Source organism: Ochotona curzoniae, unplaced genomic scaffold (assembly GCF_017591425.1).
Source record: "Ochotona curzoniae isolate NIBS_2020 unplaced genomic scaffold, NIBS_Ocur_1.0 scaffold_4505, whole genome shotgun sequence".
Taxonomy (NCBI): domain Eukaryota; kingdom Metazoa; phylum Chordata; class Mammalia; order Lagomorpha; family Ochotonidae; genus Ochotona; species Ochotona curzoniae.
Genome location: NW_024467118.1, coordinates 25,135,841 through 25,155,778, shown reverse-complemented (window position 1 = coordinate 25,155,778; position 19,938 = coordinate 25,135,841). Strand labels below are relative to the sequence as shown.

General features: G+C 42.7%; 1 protein-coding gene across 1 annotated transcript in view; it reads right to left on the bottom strand.

The window, feature by feature from the left end:
- LIMCH1 (LIM and calponin homology domains 1) overlaps nt 1–19,938 on the bottom strand; it is a 319,661-nt gene that overhangs the window by 30,081 nt on the left and 269,642 nt on the right. The window contains 4 exon segments of the mRNA XM_040966033.1: nt 10,926–11,144; nt 14,022–14,430; nt 14,617–14,774; nt 16,160–16,286. Coding sequence (XP_040821967.1) covers nt 10,926–11,144; nt 14,022–14,430; nt 14,617–14,774; nt 16,160–16,286 — 913 coding nt within the window.

Genomic DNA, 19,938 nt, shown 5'->3' with positions numbered 1-19,938 from the left:
CTCAAGAGCCCATCTGGATGACGCCAAATGGCAACGCTCAACTCGCTAGTCCTTCCTCCAAAGCTGTCAGTTTGTGTTTATGGCACTGCTGGTTTCTGTTCCACCAGATAAACTTGGAAGTGGCCTTTAACTCACATCTGTTAAGCAGCCTGCCACCATTTGCTCAGCTCTACTCAGCATCCACATTTGCACATCCCTCTCTTGCTTTCTGTCCTTACATCTGGGAGCCAAGGCTAGCTCTGACTTCCTTATTCTTCCACCTGAGCTTTTCTCTGAGAGCTCACTGTCTCATCTACCTGGCATGGCACTGCCACATCCATTTCTTTCAGCAGTGCCTCACTTCTATCAGTTTTCTGCTTGATGGAATTTATAGTAGCAAAAAAATTGGAAACAACCTAAATATCCAGTAATTGGGAAATGATTAAAGGAATTATTCACATGCATCAAGGGAGATTTATATAATCAAAAAAATGAGATATTGAACAAGTTAATAATATGTAAAAATACTTTCCCAGTGTTAAAAGTGCAGAGTATATATAATACGATGCTACATGATGGGACAATACTTATGCCTATACACACATAAATATATATGCCAAGCCATCTTAAATGAATATAAAAATAAAGAAATGTAATATGTTAATCATGACTAATTTTAAGGCACTTATATTTTGGATGACGTTTCCTTCTCTTGCATGTATATTTTTCATATATTCTAAAATGTTCTACAAAAAGAGCAATGTAATTTTACACTGTCTCTCACTGGAAGTCACTTGAGTCTAGAATGAAATCTGAAACTTCTCCCCATATTATACTAATGATAAAAAAGTGAAAGTTAAATTATATACTAACCAGACTAACCTTGACAGCTAAGGAGGATAAGTTAATAATGATTTCTTAGTAGAAGTTTTGGGTGAAGTGCTAAAGTTGAATTTTTAAAATATATATAAATATAAAAAGTTTTAAGACAAAGGTTATGATTGATTTTAGAAAAGATATTACTGAATACAAAATAGTCATATGGTTTCTAAAGAAGCTATTGATTTATGAATTTATCTTGCGCTTATATTTTACCTATAAATCAAAATCTGCCTCTCAAGTTACCAAAATGAAAGTCCTTTGACACTAAATGCATTGGTAGAAACCGTCATGAACTACTAAAAAGCACTTTAAGCAAAAAAATAGTCAAGCTTTTAAAAAAAGGTACAATAGCATCCAGTGACAAAAAAATGAGAGTTTGCTTTTGGAGAATGGTGTGGTTTTGAAATCTTCATAATTATGTGAGTGTTTTTCAGAAACACATAACCATGTATCAATTCTGGAAGAACATACTATTAAGTTAAAATACATGTTAAAAACCCGAGGCAGGAAACAAGCATCACATTGAGGGTATTTCAGGATTCTGCGATTTTTAAATTACACCAACAAGCCTGAGTTGAATCTTTTCAAGGGACTTTGTGAGTGAAAACAATTAAACCAAAGTATCTTTTATTACACTTAAGATATGCCAGTGTGTGCATGTCTACATTGCTAGATAAACCGTTGAAGATTAACCAGATTAGCTTAGTGAAACAACAAACTGGGTCCAAAATCTTGCCCTAACACATAGGGAAATATTAACACACATCTTTATTTTGTGATATCAACCTATTGTATCCTGGCAGAACAAGTGATTTCCAGCACACATGCCCTCCTCCTCAAGCTCACTGTATTCAATGATGGGAAACGACCTGCAGCCACGTCGGACGGAATGGTCCTCTTGAGAACACGGGTGCTTCTAATGACTAGACATGAGATAAATGAACTACAAAACAGGGACAAAGTCCCCCCAACCCCAAACTGGCCAAAGAAATGAACACATTTTTATTACACCCAAGATGCCATCAGCTTTAAGTTGTGCTACTTTAGGAGGCAGGAAGAGAGAAAACATCCTGTGGGCTGATGGTGTGTCACTGATTGTAAGACCCATCCCGACTGAGAGACGTCAGAGTGTGGGAAGTGTTTCCATTGGAACCAGTGAAACACCATCACTCATAAAGTCTGATTGACAGGACCCAGAAAGTGAAGGAGCTGGGCGCCTGATGCACCAGTCACCCCACTGAAGACTCTCGCTAGCATGTTGCCTTCCAGAAACATTTCACTCAGGCACGACTAATGGAGAGCTTCTACTTTCAAGAATTCTCACATTTCTAAATGCATCGCTTGTGGCTCCAAACTCAAACACTGAAACCTGGATAACACAATATACATTCCCTTAACAGAAAGGTGACATGCTGGCCTTCTACACGGCCAAACATAACAACCACAACGGTCACCACAATCCATAGCTATGGCATCTGCCCTGTGTCAGCAGGCAGTTACCACGGAAGCTCATATGGTAAGAACCAACAGGTTTATAAAACAGATGAGGAAATCACCCGGGAGGTTAACTGACCTAGCCATGGCCATACTCTAGCGGAGAGGGGAAGGTGGGAACTTGGCCCTGTGCCGGTCACCTCTATCATCTGGTTTTGAGTCACAACCACCTCCAAGTTGTCATTGGGGATGAAGAGGTTTCAGTCTGTGTGAAGCCATGGAGTGTCAAGTTTATGGCCAAATGATTCACATTAACCTTCTTCATTCCCTTTACTTCCTCTCCTGCCCATCCACTTGCTTCCGGAAAAGATCAGAACTGCCTGGAATCTCTGGGGACAGGCGACTAGTCGGCTCTCAGCACAGTTCACCTCAGGCCTTCACACGCAGCCTAGGTTGTGAGAGGGTGGAACCAGATCCACAAGCATGTCAGGCACACAAACGTAATACATGCATTATCGATGGGATTAGATCCTCAAGTATACTAGTCATCAACAGTAGGCTACTACCAGCAAACTACTCAGGATACATTGAGAAAAAAAGTGAGCTACAATATGATTTAAATACTAAAAATCTACTGAAAATGATTTTATATGCATTGAAAAGTATATATTTTAAAAAATGTTCATAATAGTAATTCCTGAATAGCTGCAGTTTTAGGCAGCTGACATTTTGCGCAGTTTTCTGTAGCTTGTATTGGGTGCAGACCACCTGTTAATAAAGAAAAGCCCTGAGCCAGTTTCATTAACTCATGTCTGGGCACTCCATCCTGAAAGCTCACTTCTGTGTTCACACTGTCACTTTGACAGAAATGAGTTCCAAGTTGGAGGTTTCCACCAATGCCAAGGCACTCAGGGATGTGCCTTAGATAAACCCTCTGGCTGGAAAATTCACTCCCTGACTCTTATTTTCCTTTGGTCATATCTCACCAGAGGGGAATCGTTTCCTTCTTTAGGTGGCAACACTTTCTCTAAGATGGAAAGAGGTAAACAAAGCAGATCCTTGGGCCTGGATGAATGGGTGCCCAGAAAAGGTGATAGGAGTCTGAGCCAGGGCAGTTGGCTTCTGCTTGGCTGGCAGTGGGATCCAAACTGGCCCAGCAGCCCAGACTCAGCCCTGAGGCAAGGCCACAGGTGGGAGGTGTCACGTCTACAAAGCCAACCTGACTGACCTAACAGGATCAGGATTCTGCTCCTGTTGCGAACATGGGGAAGTGTGGGGCCTGGGCTGACCATTGGACCTCTCCCGGCTGCAGCAAGTGAGGTGCGAGGTCCTTCCCTGAAGGACAATTCTGTGAGTCTGAGTGATTTCTTGGTTCCAGCCGTGGATGCCTTATCTGCACACAATCCTGGAGCATTAGTCCATTTCTGCCCTGAAATCATGTCTCAAGTATAACATGCCAGGTCAGTGTTTCTCCTCTCAGTGTTACACCTCTAAGTGTCTATGGTCCCTGGAAGGAAGGGGAGCTCTGGGGAGGATCAGGATTTTCATGATCAGGTATTTCCTCCTGCTTTTTTTTTTTTTTGCATTAAACTTTTCAAACCATCAATATCAGGCTCTGATCCATGTAAGATGGGCCAGGATTCATTTTTTTTTAAAAAGTTATGTTAGATGTGTGCTTTTAAAAATCTATAAATATTTCTGTATTGAAACATCCTAAAGACTTTTAAAGAACACAAAATCTAACAAATGTACAGTTCCTTCTAGATGAAAAAAAGTGTCTAAAGAAATGCTTGTGGACATTTGACAACTACAAGGAATCTGCAGTTGGTCTCCGTTGTAAGGGAAACAGCACCTACTCAAATGTTTTCACCCTGCTCTCCCTACAAAGTAAAATGTTTCAAGAAAGACTTGATTGTTTTCCTGGAACAGAAAATATAAGCAAATACTGAATTTTCAAGAGGAAAGCCTAGGACTTTTTGAAGATGGGAAAAGCAGACCCACCTTACTACCACATTTGAGACAAAGCAGATGAAGTAGTTGAGCTACCTAACACCTTCACTGGCTGTTGGTCAACCACAAAGGATTGCCACACAGCTATGGGGACGTGCAGCCAGCAAGGGAGACAAGGGTACTGGGGAGGAGCCTCTGATGGGGTCTGCTCAACATGCGGTAACGGGGGCTTCCGGGTGTGGGACTCTTGCATGGTAGGTAGCCGGAGAAAAAGTCAAGAACTGGGGAGGAGTGAACGAGCACAGGAGGACGAAGGGGTCTGTGGGACGAATCATTGGCAGGAGCAACTGTCTCCTGGAAACAGTTGTGCACATCTGTGTGGTTTCTTACAGAGTTACCACTGAAACAAGTGAGCAGCTGAACTGCAAAATGACAAGGAATTTACCTCATGTGTATGAAATTCACATCTGTTCAAATTAGTAATTTTGAATCCTCTTATTTCAGTTAGGAAAGCTTTGCATCTATTCTCTTTTTGAAATCCTGAAAAACCTATTGTAACATCCTTTCTCTCGTTTGTGTGTGACAACACTAAAAAATGTTTAAGAGCACCTGCAGTCTATAAGTCACCTGGACACCGGGACAAGAGCTCTACAGATACAAAATCTCACAATAACGCTCTGGTGTGTGCTCCTTTTTGATGCTTGCTTTGAAGTAGTAACTGAGGCAGATAGTTTCACTTGTTTTAAAGTTTGCTTATTTAAAAGGCAGAATCACACAAAGATACACACACACACACACACACACACACACACACACACACAGAAACACAGAAAGATCTTTCATCTGCTGGTTCATTCTCCAAATGGTCACAAGGCCTGGGACTGTTCCAGGCTGGAGGCAAGAGTCTGGAGTTTCTTCCAAGTCTTGCAGATGTGCAAGGGTCCAAATAGGTCATCTTCCAGCATTTTCTCAGGTGTATTAGCAGGGAGCTGCACTGAAAGTGGAACGGCTGGGCCTCTAACACACAGCCCTATGGGGTGCTGGCATTGCGGGCAGTAGCTTAATTTGAATGGCCACAGCACCAGGTCTCCCATGCAAGTAGCATTTAGACCTTGATGTGCTGCATCCAGTAGTTTACATGTTTTAGAAAAGGGTCATTTTGATACCACTGAGGAAAGAAGAGGTTCAAATGTAACTACAACTGACAGTGGATCAAGCTCACACTGATACAGCTGTGAGAGGGCACTACACAGGATAAATTACATCTGTTCAGGTTTTCTAATTATTTCCTAATCCAGTATTGTAGGAGTCTACATTTGTAATACACCATTATTTTCTTAGAGACGTCAATATTTTTAAATGTAAAGAAAAGTGTTAGGTTTCCACTGGGCTTTTAATAGAGATGTTAAAATGGAAAAAAAGACGTCCCAGAAATATTTCAGGGATGACTGGGAGGTGAGGTGAGCAGAGTGAGTGAGCCCTGAGCCGTCTGCTTGGAGTGAATAGCACCTCATCACCTTCATCACTGCCTGTGCCTCTCAGGGGTTCCTTCCCGCTGTGGATGCTCCTCACTGCTGTTTCTATCCCCATGCAACTCTCACACTCCAGCTCAAGTTTCAAAATTGACACCTCACACTAAACATCTCTACATAAAACTCAGCCTCGGTGATCTAACCAGATGGATCTAAGATGGATCTAAGCAGGTTTTAGTTCATACTTACCAGCTCTCAGACACCCATCTATAAGGCAATTGCTATCACTTTGTTCCTACTGTGTAGGTGGTTCAACTGTGGGTATCTGGAACTTGTAGGAACACCCACAACTACTAAAAAATACTCTGATTTAACTTGGAATGTATGGGAAGTCTTAAAAAGATTCACAGAGAAAGTGTCACGTGAGAAGAAAGGACACATTCGTTTAGAAATGTTTTCTGTGGCAAAATTAATCTTTTCATTTCATTTTTTTAACATAAACTTTGAGAAGCCCCTTTGTATTTCTACAGGAAGAGTTGTGGTCCCCAGAGTTTCCAGCGAGATCAAGAAAACTAAAGAGGCGGTATGATGTAATAAAAAAAAAGGTTGACACTCCAACTCTCCGTAATCCAGCTTCCCAGCTACCCTTCTCTGCTGCTCTGCCTCCCATTCCATCAGTGTGCCTGCCTACAGCCAGCCTATGTCCTTGGAACAGTTCCAGCTTGCCCTAAAGGAATTGTGACATTTTGGTGGTGGGTGAGACTACTGCTCTGCAGAGAGTATATCTGTCTGGAATGCAGTTTTTGAAATAAAGACACTATTTAAAAAGAACACTATTCCTTTGACAGCTCCACAGGATTGGGCCAGTAAGTTACAGACAGGCATCCAAATGCAAGCTTGCTTCAGTCCCAGGGAGTGCTCAGGGTCAGTCATCCTATTCTGCCACGAGACTAGTTAATTCCTCCTTTTCAACAGGGCTATGCTGGCTGTCATACAGTCAAGGAATGCTTTTCTTGGAAGAGTGGAGAAGGAAGTAAAATGAGGAGTAGGTTCACTGAAGAAGTGATTCTTCTCAAATGGCTCTTGGGATCAAACATTCTGAATGGAAAACTGCTGGTGTTGAAAGTCATAAGTGCTTATGAAGAGTGTCTTAGTAAGGAGCCAAAATTCAGTGTCATACAGCTAACAACTGTGTGCATAGTCTAATCCACTTAGACAGACCATACCATAACTGCACAGAGAATCATGCAACGGTCTTCGCCTAGCAGGATACATAAATTCTACTACCTATTGAGAACCATGAGGGTTTACTGAACTAGAAATTACTCTGAATCAAGAAATTTTTCCAAGGGAAAAAATATGCCAGAGGAAGAGATTTCCAGACTTTTCCATGAGTTTGAAGCTGTGTCTGGAGTGCGCCCAATCAGGCTGTTTTCCAGGAAGAAAGTCAATAAGGCCAGCTTTGCTCACAAGTTCTGCCTGTGATGGTGTCCAGACTTCTGAAATTGCATGATTTATTTTAGGTTATGCAATTTTTCCTTTCTTAAAATCAGGTACATGGCCTTGTTAAACTAGGTGCTTTTTTATATTTATTTTTATTGGAAAGGCAGATTTAGAGAGAAGAGATAGAGAGAAAGATCTTCTGTCCACAGGTTCATTTCCCAGATGCCTGCAACAGTCACAAATGAGCTGATGTAAAGCGGGAGCCAGGAGCTTCTTCTGGGTCTTGCACACAGATGCAGGGTCCCAAGGCTTTGGGCCATCTTCTACTGCTTTAGCAGGCAACAACAAGCAGGGAGCTGGATTGGAAGTGGGGCAGCCAGGACATGTACTGGTGTCCATATGGGATGCCGGTATTTGCAAATGGAGGATTAGCCAGTTGAGCTATTAACGTTGCCTCCTTGTTTTGTTGTTGTTGTTATTGTTTGCTTTCTTCAACTATTTATTTGTTGAACTTTTTATTGGGGTGTAGCATTAAGAATCTGATTATAATGTAAGCTAAAAAAAAAATTTCATGGCTAATATGCTGTAGTAGGAAAAGCAGTTGCCTTAAATGCCAGCATCCATATGAGTGCTGAATCAACTCCTGGCTGTGCATCTTCTGATCTAGCTCCCTGCCAATGCTCCTGGGGAAGCAATGGAAGATGGTCCAAGTGCTTGGGCCTCTGTACTGACATGGGAGTTTCCAAAGATCCAGACTCATGGCTTCATCCTGGCCATTGTAACCATTTGGGTAGAGAATCAGAATGGAAAATAGATTTCTATCTCTCTCTCTTCTTTTCCTCTCTCCCTCTACTTCTCTGTGTAGCTCTGAGTTTCAAATAAATAAGTACATCTTTAAAAATATATTACCTTAGAAATAAAAGAAAGAGGGAGAGAGGAAAGAAATACCATTATACATTTTGAATTGTATCTATGAACTTTACTAAATGTTTAAAACTAAAACAAACACATACACAAACCAAACAAAAAGATGATACTTTGGGACCAGCGTTGTGGCATGATGGGTAAAGGAGTTACATGGGATGCCTGTAACCTACATTGGAACACTAGTTCAGGTCCCAGATACTTCCACTTTAGATCCAGCTCCCTGTTAATATGTCTGGGAAAGCCACAGAGCATGGCTGAAATGCTTGAGCCTCTGTCACTCATGTGGGAGACCTGCATGGAACTCCCGGCTGCTAGTTTCACCTTGGCCCAGTTCCAGCTGTTATAGCCATTTGGGGAATGAATCAGTGATAGAAGACTTTTTCTTCTTCTATCACTCTGACTTTAAATAAATTAAGCAAATTTTTTCAAGCATAAAACAAACAAAAATAAGGTACTTTGAGGGGTTTGTAACCGGTGTGATATCTTTTCTGAATGGTCTTTACAAATACGACAGAAGACAATGAATAACAGAATATGAGCTGTCCAATAAAAACACTTCATCCTTATAATGGCCGATAGTTTAGGGATCATTTGAGTTTAACAGCATAAGTTTACTCCACCAGTTAAGTTCCCACTCTGCTCTAGAATTCAGTATTTCATCTCATGACAACCTGTAGAACTTTCAGAAGCGGTCCTGGTGATATCGGCTGCTCCAATGCAATGTCATCCTGAGCTCTCTTGCTGGCTGTTATTGAATGACTCTAAGTACTTTACTTTGGCCTCTGAACAATGCTTTTAACTCCTCTGAATCTAAAGAAATAAGCTAATAAAAGGTAGCTTTACTTTGAATGACTTTTTCTTTCTTTCTTTTTAAAAAATTAATAAGACTCTGTCCTGCTTCTTGGCAAGGATGAAAAGCCTGGTTTGTTAGGGACTATTCATTTTCAAATTGTAAAACGTCCGGCACAGTAACCTAGTGGCTAAAGTCCGTGCCTTGCACACACCAGGATCCCATATGGGTGCCAGTTCATGTCCCAGCTCCTCCAATTCCCATCCAGCTCCCTGCCTGTGGCCTGGGAAAGCAGTCAAGGACGACCCCAAACCTTGGGACCCTGCACCCACATGGGAGACCCTGAAGAAGCTCCTGGCTCCTGGTTTTGGATTGCCTCAGCTTTGGCCACTGCAGTCCTTGCAGAGTGAACCAGTGGACGTAAGATCTTTCTCTCTGTTTCTCCTTCTCTCTGTATACCTGCCTTTCCAATAAAGATAAATAAACCTTAAAGAAAAACTGTATTAACAAGCCTAATAAGGCTCTGAACAAATGGGAAGAAGGAGCTAAAGATTTGTTTTTCTCTAACACTGGACCCCAAGCATGTGAATGCAAGAAAAGTAATTTCTTATTCATAAATGTTATTATCCTTCTACCACAACCTAGTGCTACAAATTGAATTGGGTGGCCCAAAATTTACATATTGAAGTCCTAATCCAGACTATGGATATATAGCCCCCAGACTATGATCTTATTAGGAAATCTGATTTTTAAAAAAGATTTATTTCTTTTTATTGGAAAGTCAGATATACAGAGAGGAGGAGAGACAGAGAGGAAGATCTTCCATCTGATGATTCACTCCCCAAGTAACTGCAATGGCCAGTGATGTGCCGATCCAAAGCCAGGAGCCAGGAACTTCCTCTAGGTCTCCCACATGGGTGCAGGGTCCCAAGGCTTTGGGCTGTCCTTGACTGCTTTCCTAGACCACAAGCAGGGAGCTGGATGGGATCCAGGACTGTTGGGATCAGAACCAATGCCCATATGGGATCTCGATGCATTCAAGGCAAGGAATTTAGCTACTAGGCCACCAATCTGGGCCCAGGAAATCTGATTCTTGCAGACATTGGTTAGGATGAAGTCCCAACAGAACAGGTGGATCCCACTTCAGACTGACTGATGTCCTTGCATAAACAGCAATCTGCATGGCTACAGACACAGGCAGAACCATGTGATGATAATGCAGAGGAAAGGAAGATGCATCCATAAGCCAAACAATGTCTAGACTGCCAGCTCTCGCCAGAAGCTAGGAGAGAGGCCTGACACTGATTCTCTACCACTAAGAGATGGAATTCTACCAACACCATGACTTTGCACCTGTAGTTACTAGGACTATGAGAGATAATTCCAGGGAATCAGACAAAGATTCTGTGGGGATCCCCCCAATCGAGCTTTTGGACTCAGAACTCTACCCATCAAACAACAGGACAGAACAAGTCATTCAATCACCTCAGTTATATGTTGGCAATGAAAATATTGGGCAAACGGAGATGCTATGATGGACTATGTCAACCAGTGGAATCTCCAACAACTGCATCGTGCTTGGGGTGGTGAGAGTGGCAGCAGTTCAGAATTGTTGGATTATCGGAACCACTTGAGCGAGACCCTCGGAGCATGCCCCACATCTGGGACCTGGGGTGGGTGGGAGACTGGGAGGGGCTTCTCCCTTAAAATCTCCTTTCACATCAGATATATTAAGGAAACAATACGGAACTAATTGTCTTGCCCATCCTCCTGTAGTGCTTGAACCTTTTTACCCTAATTATGTTAAGATTGTCAAAAATAAAAGAAAACTTTTAAAAATAAAACAAATGCAAATATATAAAAAAAGAGAGATAATTCATTTCTGTTATTGAAACCACCCCCTGTGGTACTTCGATACACAGCACTGGTAAATAAATACATTACACCAGTCAGAAGTGGATCATGATTGTGGCCCACTTATTTTTTTATAAGACACATTGTTTGATGATGGTATTATCTCAAAGAGGAAAAACAAGTGTGGTTCTTACTGTCACTTCCTGGGGAACAGAATTTGGCTTCTTTATGTTGATCTCGATGCCGTTGTTGTCTTGTTTGAGCTCCACTGGTGACTCGTGTACTCTGGCCACACCTTCAAACATCTGGGACTTGGTGAGAGACAGAGCAGGTGGCACTGTAGGGCTCTGTCTTCCCTTCTCTTCCTCATCACCATGGGCTGTCTCCCCATTCATGCTGACTTTCCCATCTACCTATAGAAGCCACAATGAACAAAAACATGCTATTCCTCAACTCGTGATGTTAACAAACAAACAAACAAACAAACTGAAATTCTCCTATAGGCTTTTCACTTGGCAATCACAGTCCAATAAAGAATAAGAGCTCTTAAATATTTTCATGGGTTCTAGAACTCAAGGTTTTTACAAATACTATCTTAAAGAGGCAGTTGGTCTTCTTAGGCTACTTCCATATGAATTCTATTTCATGTGCATTTCATTTATGGTGTTCTTTCATTGCAAAGCACAGAAAGTCAAAGGATCTTAAATTTGTACAAATCACAGATTTCAGTTCTAGCAATTTTTCATTTAACATCAAACTGTGATTTCATAAATTGGCTTATTTTTTCTGGTTAACCTAGACATTAGGTGGGATGCCCCACTTCTATCAGATATATTCTACATGTCACCTCATGATGGTGGAAGTGACAATGGATATGTTGTTATTATAGCTGTCATGGAAAGCAGGAAACATGATGCCATGATACCAAAAAAAAAAAATCCAGTTGATTTTGTAAACCTAAATTTTTCCAGAGAAATCATTAAAATAAAATGGTTTTTTTTTGCTTTACACTCGTAGTTAGGGAAGGTGCATAAAGAAAGGAGAAGCAGACAAGGTGGTGAGCCTGCTGTAATGAAAGGCACCTAAAAGTCTGTTGAAGTTTGAGGCAGAATGTAGAGTATAGTGAGACCAAATCCCAGATCTACCATTCAGCAGACTCAACTAGCTCCCCTTCCCACCCCTGCTATTTACTTACTCATTCATTCACTCATTTATTTGGGAAATAGAAAGAAATACAGACAGACAAACTGCTCCCATATGCTGGTTCATTCCCCAAATGTGCAGGTAACTGGATTTGGGAGCAGAGTCTTGAATCCAGGAATACTAATCTGGGCTTTTCCAGTGTCTTAGCTGCTTCATCATAAGCTCACCCCTTCAGTAAGCTTCTTATTCTCTGTGCTCAACTCCAATATTTAAAATAAGGTGATCTCACTCACGTGTAGGAAAGGGGCTACCTGGCCCATTTTAAGTACTTAAGTATTAGCTGTTGTCATTAAGCCCTCTACATATTTCAAAATATTTTATGAAAAGAAAATCTTCAAAAAGATGAGGAAGAATATCTGAAAAGCCAGATACACGTTAGCTTACTTTCACTCACGCTCATGCTCTATCACGTGTTACTCAGAAAAAACACTTTAAATTGTCGCTCAGCACAAACATAAACAGAACTTCTTCCAAACAATATGCATCACTATTGTGCTTGGTGAACTATGCTGGCTTTTTAAAAAAATTATATTCTAAATCACTTTAATTTTAAGTGCTGATTCCAGATACCAAACTGACTTTATAACCTCCAACAGCTGATAGCTGGTTTGCAAGACATTGCCTTAGATGATTACACTTGATCTCGCCTTGCTCCTAATTCTGCCACACTGGGGAGGCAACTGGAGGTGCTATCTTTTGCTTCCTGACCCCCAGAAAGCATATACATACATTAGGGTACTTCAAATAATCTGCAGAAAAATCAAATTAATTTTATTTTAGTGCAAAAGTATTTTTTAAATCCATGCATGCTTTATTAATAATAAACAGGTTTCATAAACTTTTTGAAGACTTTCATATGCATGGATGTCAAATTTTTTTCACCAAAACAATCTTTTGGATCAATTTTCCATGAAATTTTGAAGTATGCTTGTATACACACACATACACCTTGGCTTCTGGCCAGGCATTAACTGTTAATAACTGTCAGATTTACACATTATCTTTGGCCACAATTGTCCTGGGCACCTCTGCTAGGCTCTCAGGATGGAACTACAAATAAGAAGAACCCGTCCCGTCCTTCCCTGCCAAGGGACAGCTGTCTCAATTCAATCCAGAGGAGACAGTTTCTCTCTCTCTCTCCCTTTCTCTCTCTTTCTCTCTCAGCATTGTTCCATCAAAGCCTAAGGCACAATTTTAAGGTATATTCAGAGTATCTAAGCAGAAGTAAAAATGTGTAGCTGCTTTTCTCTGAAATCCAATCAGGAAAATGTATAGCATCACACCACTCGATTAGTTCAGTCATGTAAATGTGTGCAGCCATAATGGTCACATTTCTTAGGAAGGCAATCCCCTCTGTCTTCTATTACAAGCTCATGTGGTGTGCAAGGATGAGAAATAAGCTTTCTCTGTAGTCAGAAGAGTTTAAAACAAAGAACAAATGTTTTGTCACAATATGAGGTGAGATGCTGGCAGCTGAGGAAGTGAAAGATGTGTGTTGTCACAGGTCTTTTTGTTCTGGAATATTGATTTGTACACTCTTAGGAAAAACAACCCAGTTTTGTTTCTTGTAAAAGACTACCTGTCTCTTCTGAGTACCAAGTATCTCCTATGTTTCCATGTATTCCTTGTATTTTTTTTGTTAATCATTGCACCTTTTTGGATACCCTGTTAATTTCTTCTTAAAGGAGAGGCAGCTGTTATCATCTATTTAAACCAAAAGCAGTTAGAATTTTGCTTTATGAGGTATGCTTTGTCTCATAGCTGGAGATCCTAGGTTGTCACTCTATTACCACTTCCAGAGTGAGACCATGCATTGTACCAAGCTGGAGAATACACCTTGCTTCTAGAGATGAACTTTCAGTGTCATCAGAGCCCATCAGTATTAACCATAGTCATCAAGAGTGACTCCTATCTTGATTAAATCATCGCCACCACAATCTCCTGACACAGAAATGGGCAGTTGGCAAGTGTCAATATTTTTTGCTTTTGGGTGGTAAAAATAATCATGTTTTCCCAGTTCAGGATGCACCATTTCACTAACTACCTGTGACTCAGTTTGGAATTGACTGTTCAGAAAGCTGTCTTACCTTAAAGGTCTTCAGAACCTCTTGTGAGTTTTTGGGCTGGGAGTAAGGCTTGGGGGTCAGCATAGGCACTGCTTTGGGAGTGACAGTTTTGCTGGGAGACTCACTGCCTACTGCCGTGCTAGGATCCGGGGCACCAGCTCGTGTGATGGTGGTTTCAACAGTGGCAGTGAATTTGGGTGGAGGCAGTGACTGTTGCCGTAGGTATTTCATGGGGCTGGGGTCATTCAGGAAGGAGGATAAGTTTGGCTCCGTTGAATGGCTTCTTTCCAGGATTTTTGGCATCTCCAAGCGCTCAAGGACAGCCTCACTGATGGTGAACCTCTCGATGTACTGCTGTAAGATGCCCTCTGCCTCCTCTTGGGACCGTGCGTTCTTATATGCTTCATGAAGCTCTCTCTCTCTCCGCTCTCTAAGTTGGGGTAAGGGGAGAAGAAAGCAAGGATTAAAGTCAGCAGATGTGGAAATGGCAAAGAAGCAAGACAGAGCCGATGAGTATGTAAAGGATCAGGTTCAGGGTATTTGTGATAGGTAAGTTTTAGGAAAAGCACTTCGAGATCATATTGCATAGAAAGACGCAACCACAGAGAGAACCCACTTCTCTTGAACGATTTCTCTGTAGGTTTTGATGCTTTTCCTTCGTTCACTCATTCCATCCTCTCCAGCCAGTAACTTCTCCATTTTTTTCCTTTCTTCCTCTTTCTTGATCAAGTCTTGAGATGCACTTCTCCTACGACTCTTCCAGCGAGCCAGGTCCTGGGGGAGAGAGACAGCATTCTTCAGGCCTGTGCAGAATTCCACTTCTCTTCTGGGTCTATTTACTTGACTCTTACTAATCTTTTTTTTTTTTTTTGTGCATCTTCTTTACTTAAAAGTTTATTTTCATCTAATTTCACAGGCAGAGAGACAGAGACAGACAGATGGAGGGTGGGAGAGGAAAGATCCCCACCTAAAGTTCACAATAACAAGGGTTGGGCCAGGGCAGGCTCTGGATCCCGGAATTCAATCCAGGTCTCCCATATGGGTACAGGGGCTCAACTACTTGAGCCACCACCTGCTGCCTCCCAGGGTGTGCATTAGCAGAAGTTGGAAAGGAAGCAGGCAGGCCAGAGTTTGAACCAGTCACTCCAAAAGAGATGCAGGTGTCCCAGGCAGCACCTTACCGAATGCATCCAATGCCTACCCTGCATCATATTTCAGTCAACACTGAGATGAGGCACTCTGCCAGGGCATTCCCCTACAACCCAGTTGAAGTTTGATTGGAATTGGAACACCTCATAGGTATGTGCATTCAGATAGAATCTGATTTGTCCATACCCAGATAGTGAATTTAAATATGGCAATGTGCACAAACACAAACTTGGTTCATGTCAGTTGGCCACAGTTTAGAGCGCTGCCTCACAAGGTAATAGTGTGAACCACTTCTTCCCATTTCCAGTCTCTGTCCTGTGAAGAGATCTGCTGACAACAGCATGGCAAGAATTAATTGAGAGTTTCCTCCTGAGAGGAAGTAAAGGGCAGAAACAATGGACTGCGCAGTCTCACAGATGCACCTGTTCCATAACTATTAATTCATTTGATGCATACAATAAATCTACCACAAATTCTACAGGAAGTTATAACCTAATGGAGTGAGGGCTCTGGAGTCAGATGGATGGGAAGTAATCCCAGCTCTGTCTTTTCCATGCTTTGGAATCTTAAGCGCAATTCTCAGTTTCCTCACCTCTAAAAAGGGAAAAATGGGAATGATAGTGGCATCCTTTCTACAAGCAAGCAGGGTTGAATGCCAAGGTGTCAGGCACACAGAGCTCCAGACATTTTAGCCATCACAACAACTGCCTTGCATGGCCTCTGGAGATGGTAACTGCTTTCACCAGTGATGGAATCCAGTCCGTAACAGCTGGCTCAGTGCTCATGTGACCCTGCCTTCCACCTTTTCCCTTCTCTGCCTCGGCTCTCAGCAGACCATCTCAGACGAGTCCTCCTCATTCAACTGCCTTACCGGATTCTCACCATGCTTACTACCCACACTGTCCTGTGGACACCTTAGGGAACTCTTCTGGAGCACCACTGGTCCAGCATGGCTGTCCAGCGCAAGTCCAACCTCCCAGCCCCTGCTGCCCGCCTCGGCCGGAACTCACATCCTGCCATTTGTCGTCCTCTTCCCGCAGCTGGTTGTTGATCAGCTGCAGCTGCTCCTGGCGGGCCCTGCTGTGCGGCAGCACGGCGGCCTCCTCTTCACACCGCATGTCAAACATACTCGTGCTCCTGCGTGTGGGGAGAGTAGACAAAACCCCGCGGTCGTTAGCATCCCTCGGGTGCCCCGCAAGCTCGCTCGGCGGTCGGGCCGCGTGGTGGCGCCGGCGGGCCTGCGAAGCGCCGGTTCCCTCGAGTAGCCAGGCACCCGCTAACTCCCCGCCCCTGCACCTGCAGCGAGCACAAAAGCCAGGATGCAGCCGCCTTTGTCCTCAGGGGTGGCACCAAATCGGGTCAGCATCACTCTAAAATAGGCGCCAAAGAAGAGCTAGAGAGGTGTCAGGACCCTGGGGCTCCTCTCATTTGGAAATGTCTTTAAAAAGAATTAAAAGATGTACAAGGTAGAGAGACCTTTTGAAGGGGAAGAAGGACAGGGTTCTGATTGGTGAGATTTGATTACAGCAAATCGATTGGGTGTAGAGAGCTGGCTTAAGTGCTTTTACATTGAAAGAAGACCACTGCCCCATCTTCAAACAAACAATAGCATCACACAGCCTCAAGCGTAGCTTAGGATGCTATTTTATTTTGAGTTGTTGAATGCATTTAACAACGTATGAGTTGATGACACATACGTATAAGTGGCTATTTCTATCAATTTCCTGTCAAAAGTGTCCATATTCCCAGTGCCACTGACTGCATTTCAGGAACAATAAAATAAACTGTTTTTATAATAATAAGGTATACAATATAGAAATAGTACAGACTTCATTTCCTGATAGACACACAATTATGCCATTTTATTTTTGTGAGGATAATTCTGAATTTACTTCTTTAAGAGGATGGAGAATGTAGACTTTAAAAATACCTAAGGCTACACATAAAGGGGCCAATCTATTCCACAGGAAACTGCTAAATGTTGGGCAAGGTCACAGGGTCTTTTCTGTGATGCTGACATACACCCTTACAACAGCAAAAGCTGAAGCAGCAAGATGAAAACAGAAACCAAAGCAAAATCCTTTTTTTTTCTTTAAAAATAAAAATGACCAGCTCTGTGGCCAAGCAGGATACAGGGTTCAATAATCAAGCAACAGAGGGGCCCTTGGAAGCTCAGAGGTCACTGCTAAGAACACAGAAGGCAGCGAGGCTCACCCAGTTTTGAAGCCAGCTGAACACAAAGGAGAAGAGAAGCCATGCACTCAGACATGAGGTAGCGCCAGACAGCATCAGGAATGCTGGCCATCGTGGCCAGGCAACGGGAGCCATGGTGCCATGGCGTACAGTGAACGTGGGCATTGCAGGCAGCTCGCTGCTCAGTCAAGCTGACAACCCCGGAAATACCAGCTCTCACCTTGGGCCCAGCGTACCCAGAGGGAGCCTGGGAGGAGGATGGTGGGTATCTCTGCCTGTCTTTGCAGATGCTGAAGTCTGACCCACAAGAGCTAGTACTCAAGAGTGTGTGTGTCCTCCAGGACCTTTGCTGCATGGAAGGCCTGCCATCTGAGCTCAGATGAGCATGGGTACAATAAGCCACCTTCTGAAGCTGCCTTCACGCTTGGTGAGCAGTCCTGACCTCAGCTGTCCTTCTGGAAAAGTGGACTGCCATCTCTCCCAGAGGAGAAGGGCCGGTTGTGTGCTATGTTAATGTTGTGCTAAGATTTAGGAATTTTTAAGGTTAGCTGGAAATGTCTAACCCAGATTTTTGGAAATCTCATCAGTCACAATTTACGTTAGTGGGCATTTTGGAAAGAGATAGAAATTCATCTCATTCCTCTCACAGCTCACTGAAAAACAAAAATTTGACCTTACCAGGCCTAACCCAGTGGGTTCATCTTTTAAAGCTATTTATCATCTTTGCTAAGATCTTAAAAGATTACCATCTCTTTCTGAGGAGCTGGCAGGCTGTAGCTGAGAAAGGAAGACATTGGTTTTCTGAGTGCTAATGGGCAGAACTATGGCTTAGGCCGAGAAGGTATCCAGGATGAAAATGGGAGCCCTTTCCAGGACCTGGCACTTGGTTATCTCACCCACTAGGTGGACAGGAGACAGCAGCCTGGCCTTCAGAACTGCCCTCCTCTCTCTTGGACTCCCATCTCTATTCCCATAGTCAAGATCAGGCTGCCCCAGCTCCACCAGGCCAAAATTACTTAGTACAATAAAAAGAGAAACTTCTGCTTGCCCCTTCATGCACTAGGAAGTACAATTTTTTCCCCCAATATTTTTTTAAAAAAGGACTAGCAACCAACTGGTCCCCCCCAAAAGAAAGAATTTTAAAAAGCAGTAAAAATGTCATGCTATGAAAAAAAAGGAACTGAGAAATTTGAGAATTGGCAATACTAAATAGAAAATAGGCTGAGTCACTGTTCACATGGTATGTTTCCTAGTTCAGGGCTGAATTTGGCCTCCGTAATGAAGTATGCACCTGGAGGGTGGGGAGCCCTGGAGACGCCTGGCTTCCAGCATACCAGCATGGCTGGGAACCAATCTGCACACAGCACCACTGCTGATGCCCTTAGCTGCCACGACAAATGCCTCCAGCGACATAGCACAGGTGCATTTTTGAGGACACGAATTCAATCGCCTCAAAAGGAGCCTGAAGATTGTTTCTGGGCCAAGACTAAGCTAGGGGAATTCAGAATGGTAGTGGCCTGTGGCTCTCGTAAGACACAGGCTGCTCTGGTGGAGTGTTGAGGGAGGAGGATTGGGCAAGAGAGCAAAGGGGGCAGGAAGGTGAAATGAAATCCACGGAAATGTTCCTGGCTGTCCAGGAGGCGGAAATTCCACAGTGGGCCTATGTGGTTCTCTGACCTACATTCTCCTTAAAGGGCACATCTCTTCTTGTTTTGGATAGATGTTTTAAATGTGTCAATGATTAATAAACATAGCCTGAGCCAGGAATTTGCCTTTAAAGATCTTGGGAAAGACAGATGGGAGGTGGGTGGGGAAGGGGGAATAAACTAACAATAGCATAAATTTGTATTTAAAAAATGAACTCCCGGTGCTGTTGTGATTTATCAGGTGACGCTACTTCCTGCAAGACTGGCATTCCGTATGGGCTTCACTTGAGTTCCAGCTGCTCCACTTCTCATCTAACTACCTGCTAATGTCTTGGGAAGGCAGTAGAAGATAGCCCACATGCTTGGTACCCTGTTACCCATGTGGAAAACCAGTGTGAAAGCCTAGGCTCCTGGCTTCAGCCTGGCCCAGTCCTGGCTGTTCTGCTCATTTGGGGAGTGAACCAGTGGATGGAAAATCTCTTTCTGCTTTTCTTCCTCTCTCTGTAACTTTGGCTCTCACATAAGTAAGTAAGTAAGTAAATAAATAACTTGCATAAAAATGAGCTGATATCAATTTTTCATTTTAAATCCCTTTGGGTTCATGAAGATTGTGAGTATTCCAAACAAGAAATTCTGCACTTTGGATATTTCTAGATCTCTGGAAAAGAGAGTCCTTTTACCAGTTTTAGTCGCTGCATATGCTCTTTGTAAACTTGAAAGAGAATAGAGGGCAGTCCTCATTTCTACATCTTTCAGAAAATCATTAACTTTCCCTGTGGGTGAGGTTTCATGCATGTACAGGCAAAATCCAAAAGCTCTCAAATACAACTTCCTTTCTTTTACCTTTTGGGGATTCCCAGAGATCTATTTTAGGCAGATTGCACAGCAGCTTTGCACTGATGAAAAATAAATCCATTCTATCAAAATGTTTTTGCTTGCCAAATCAGAGT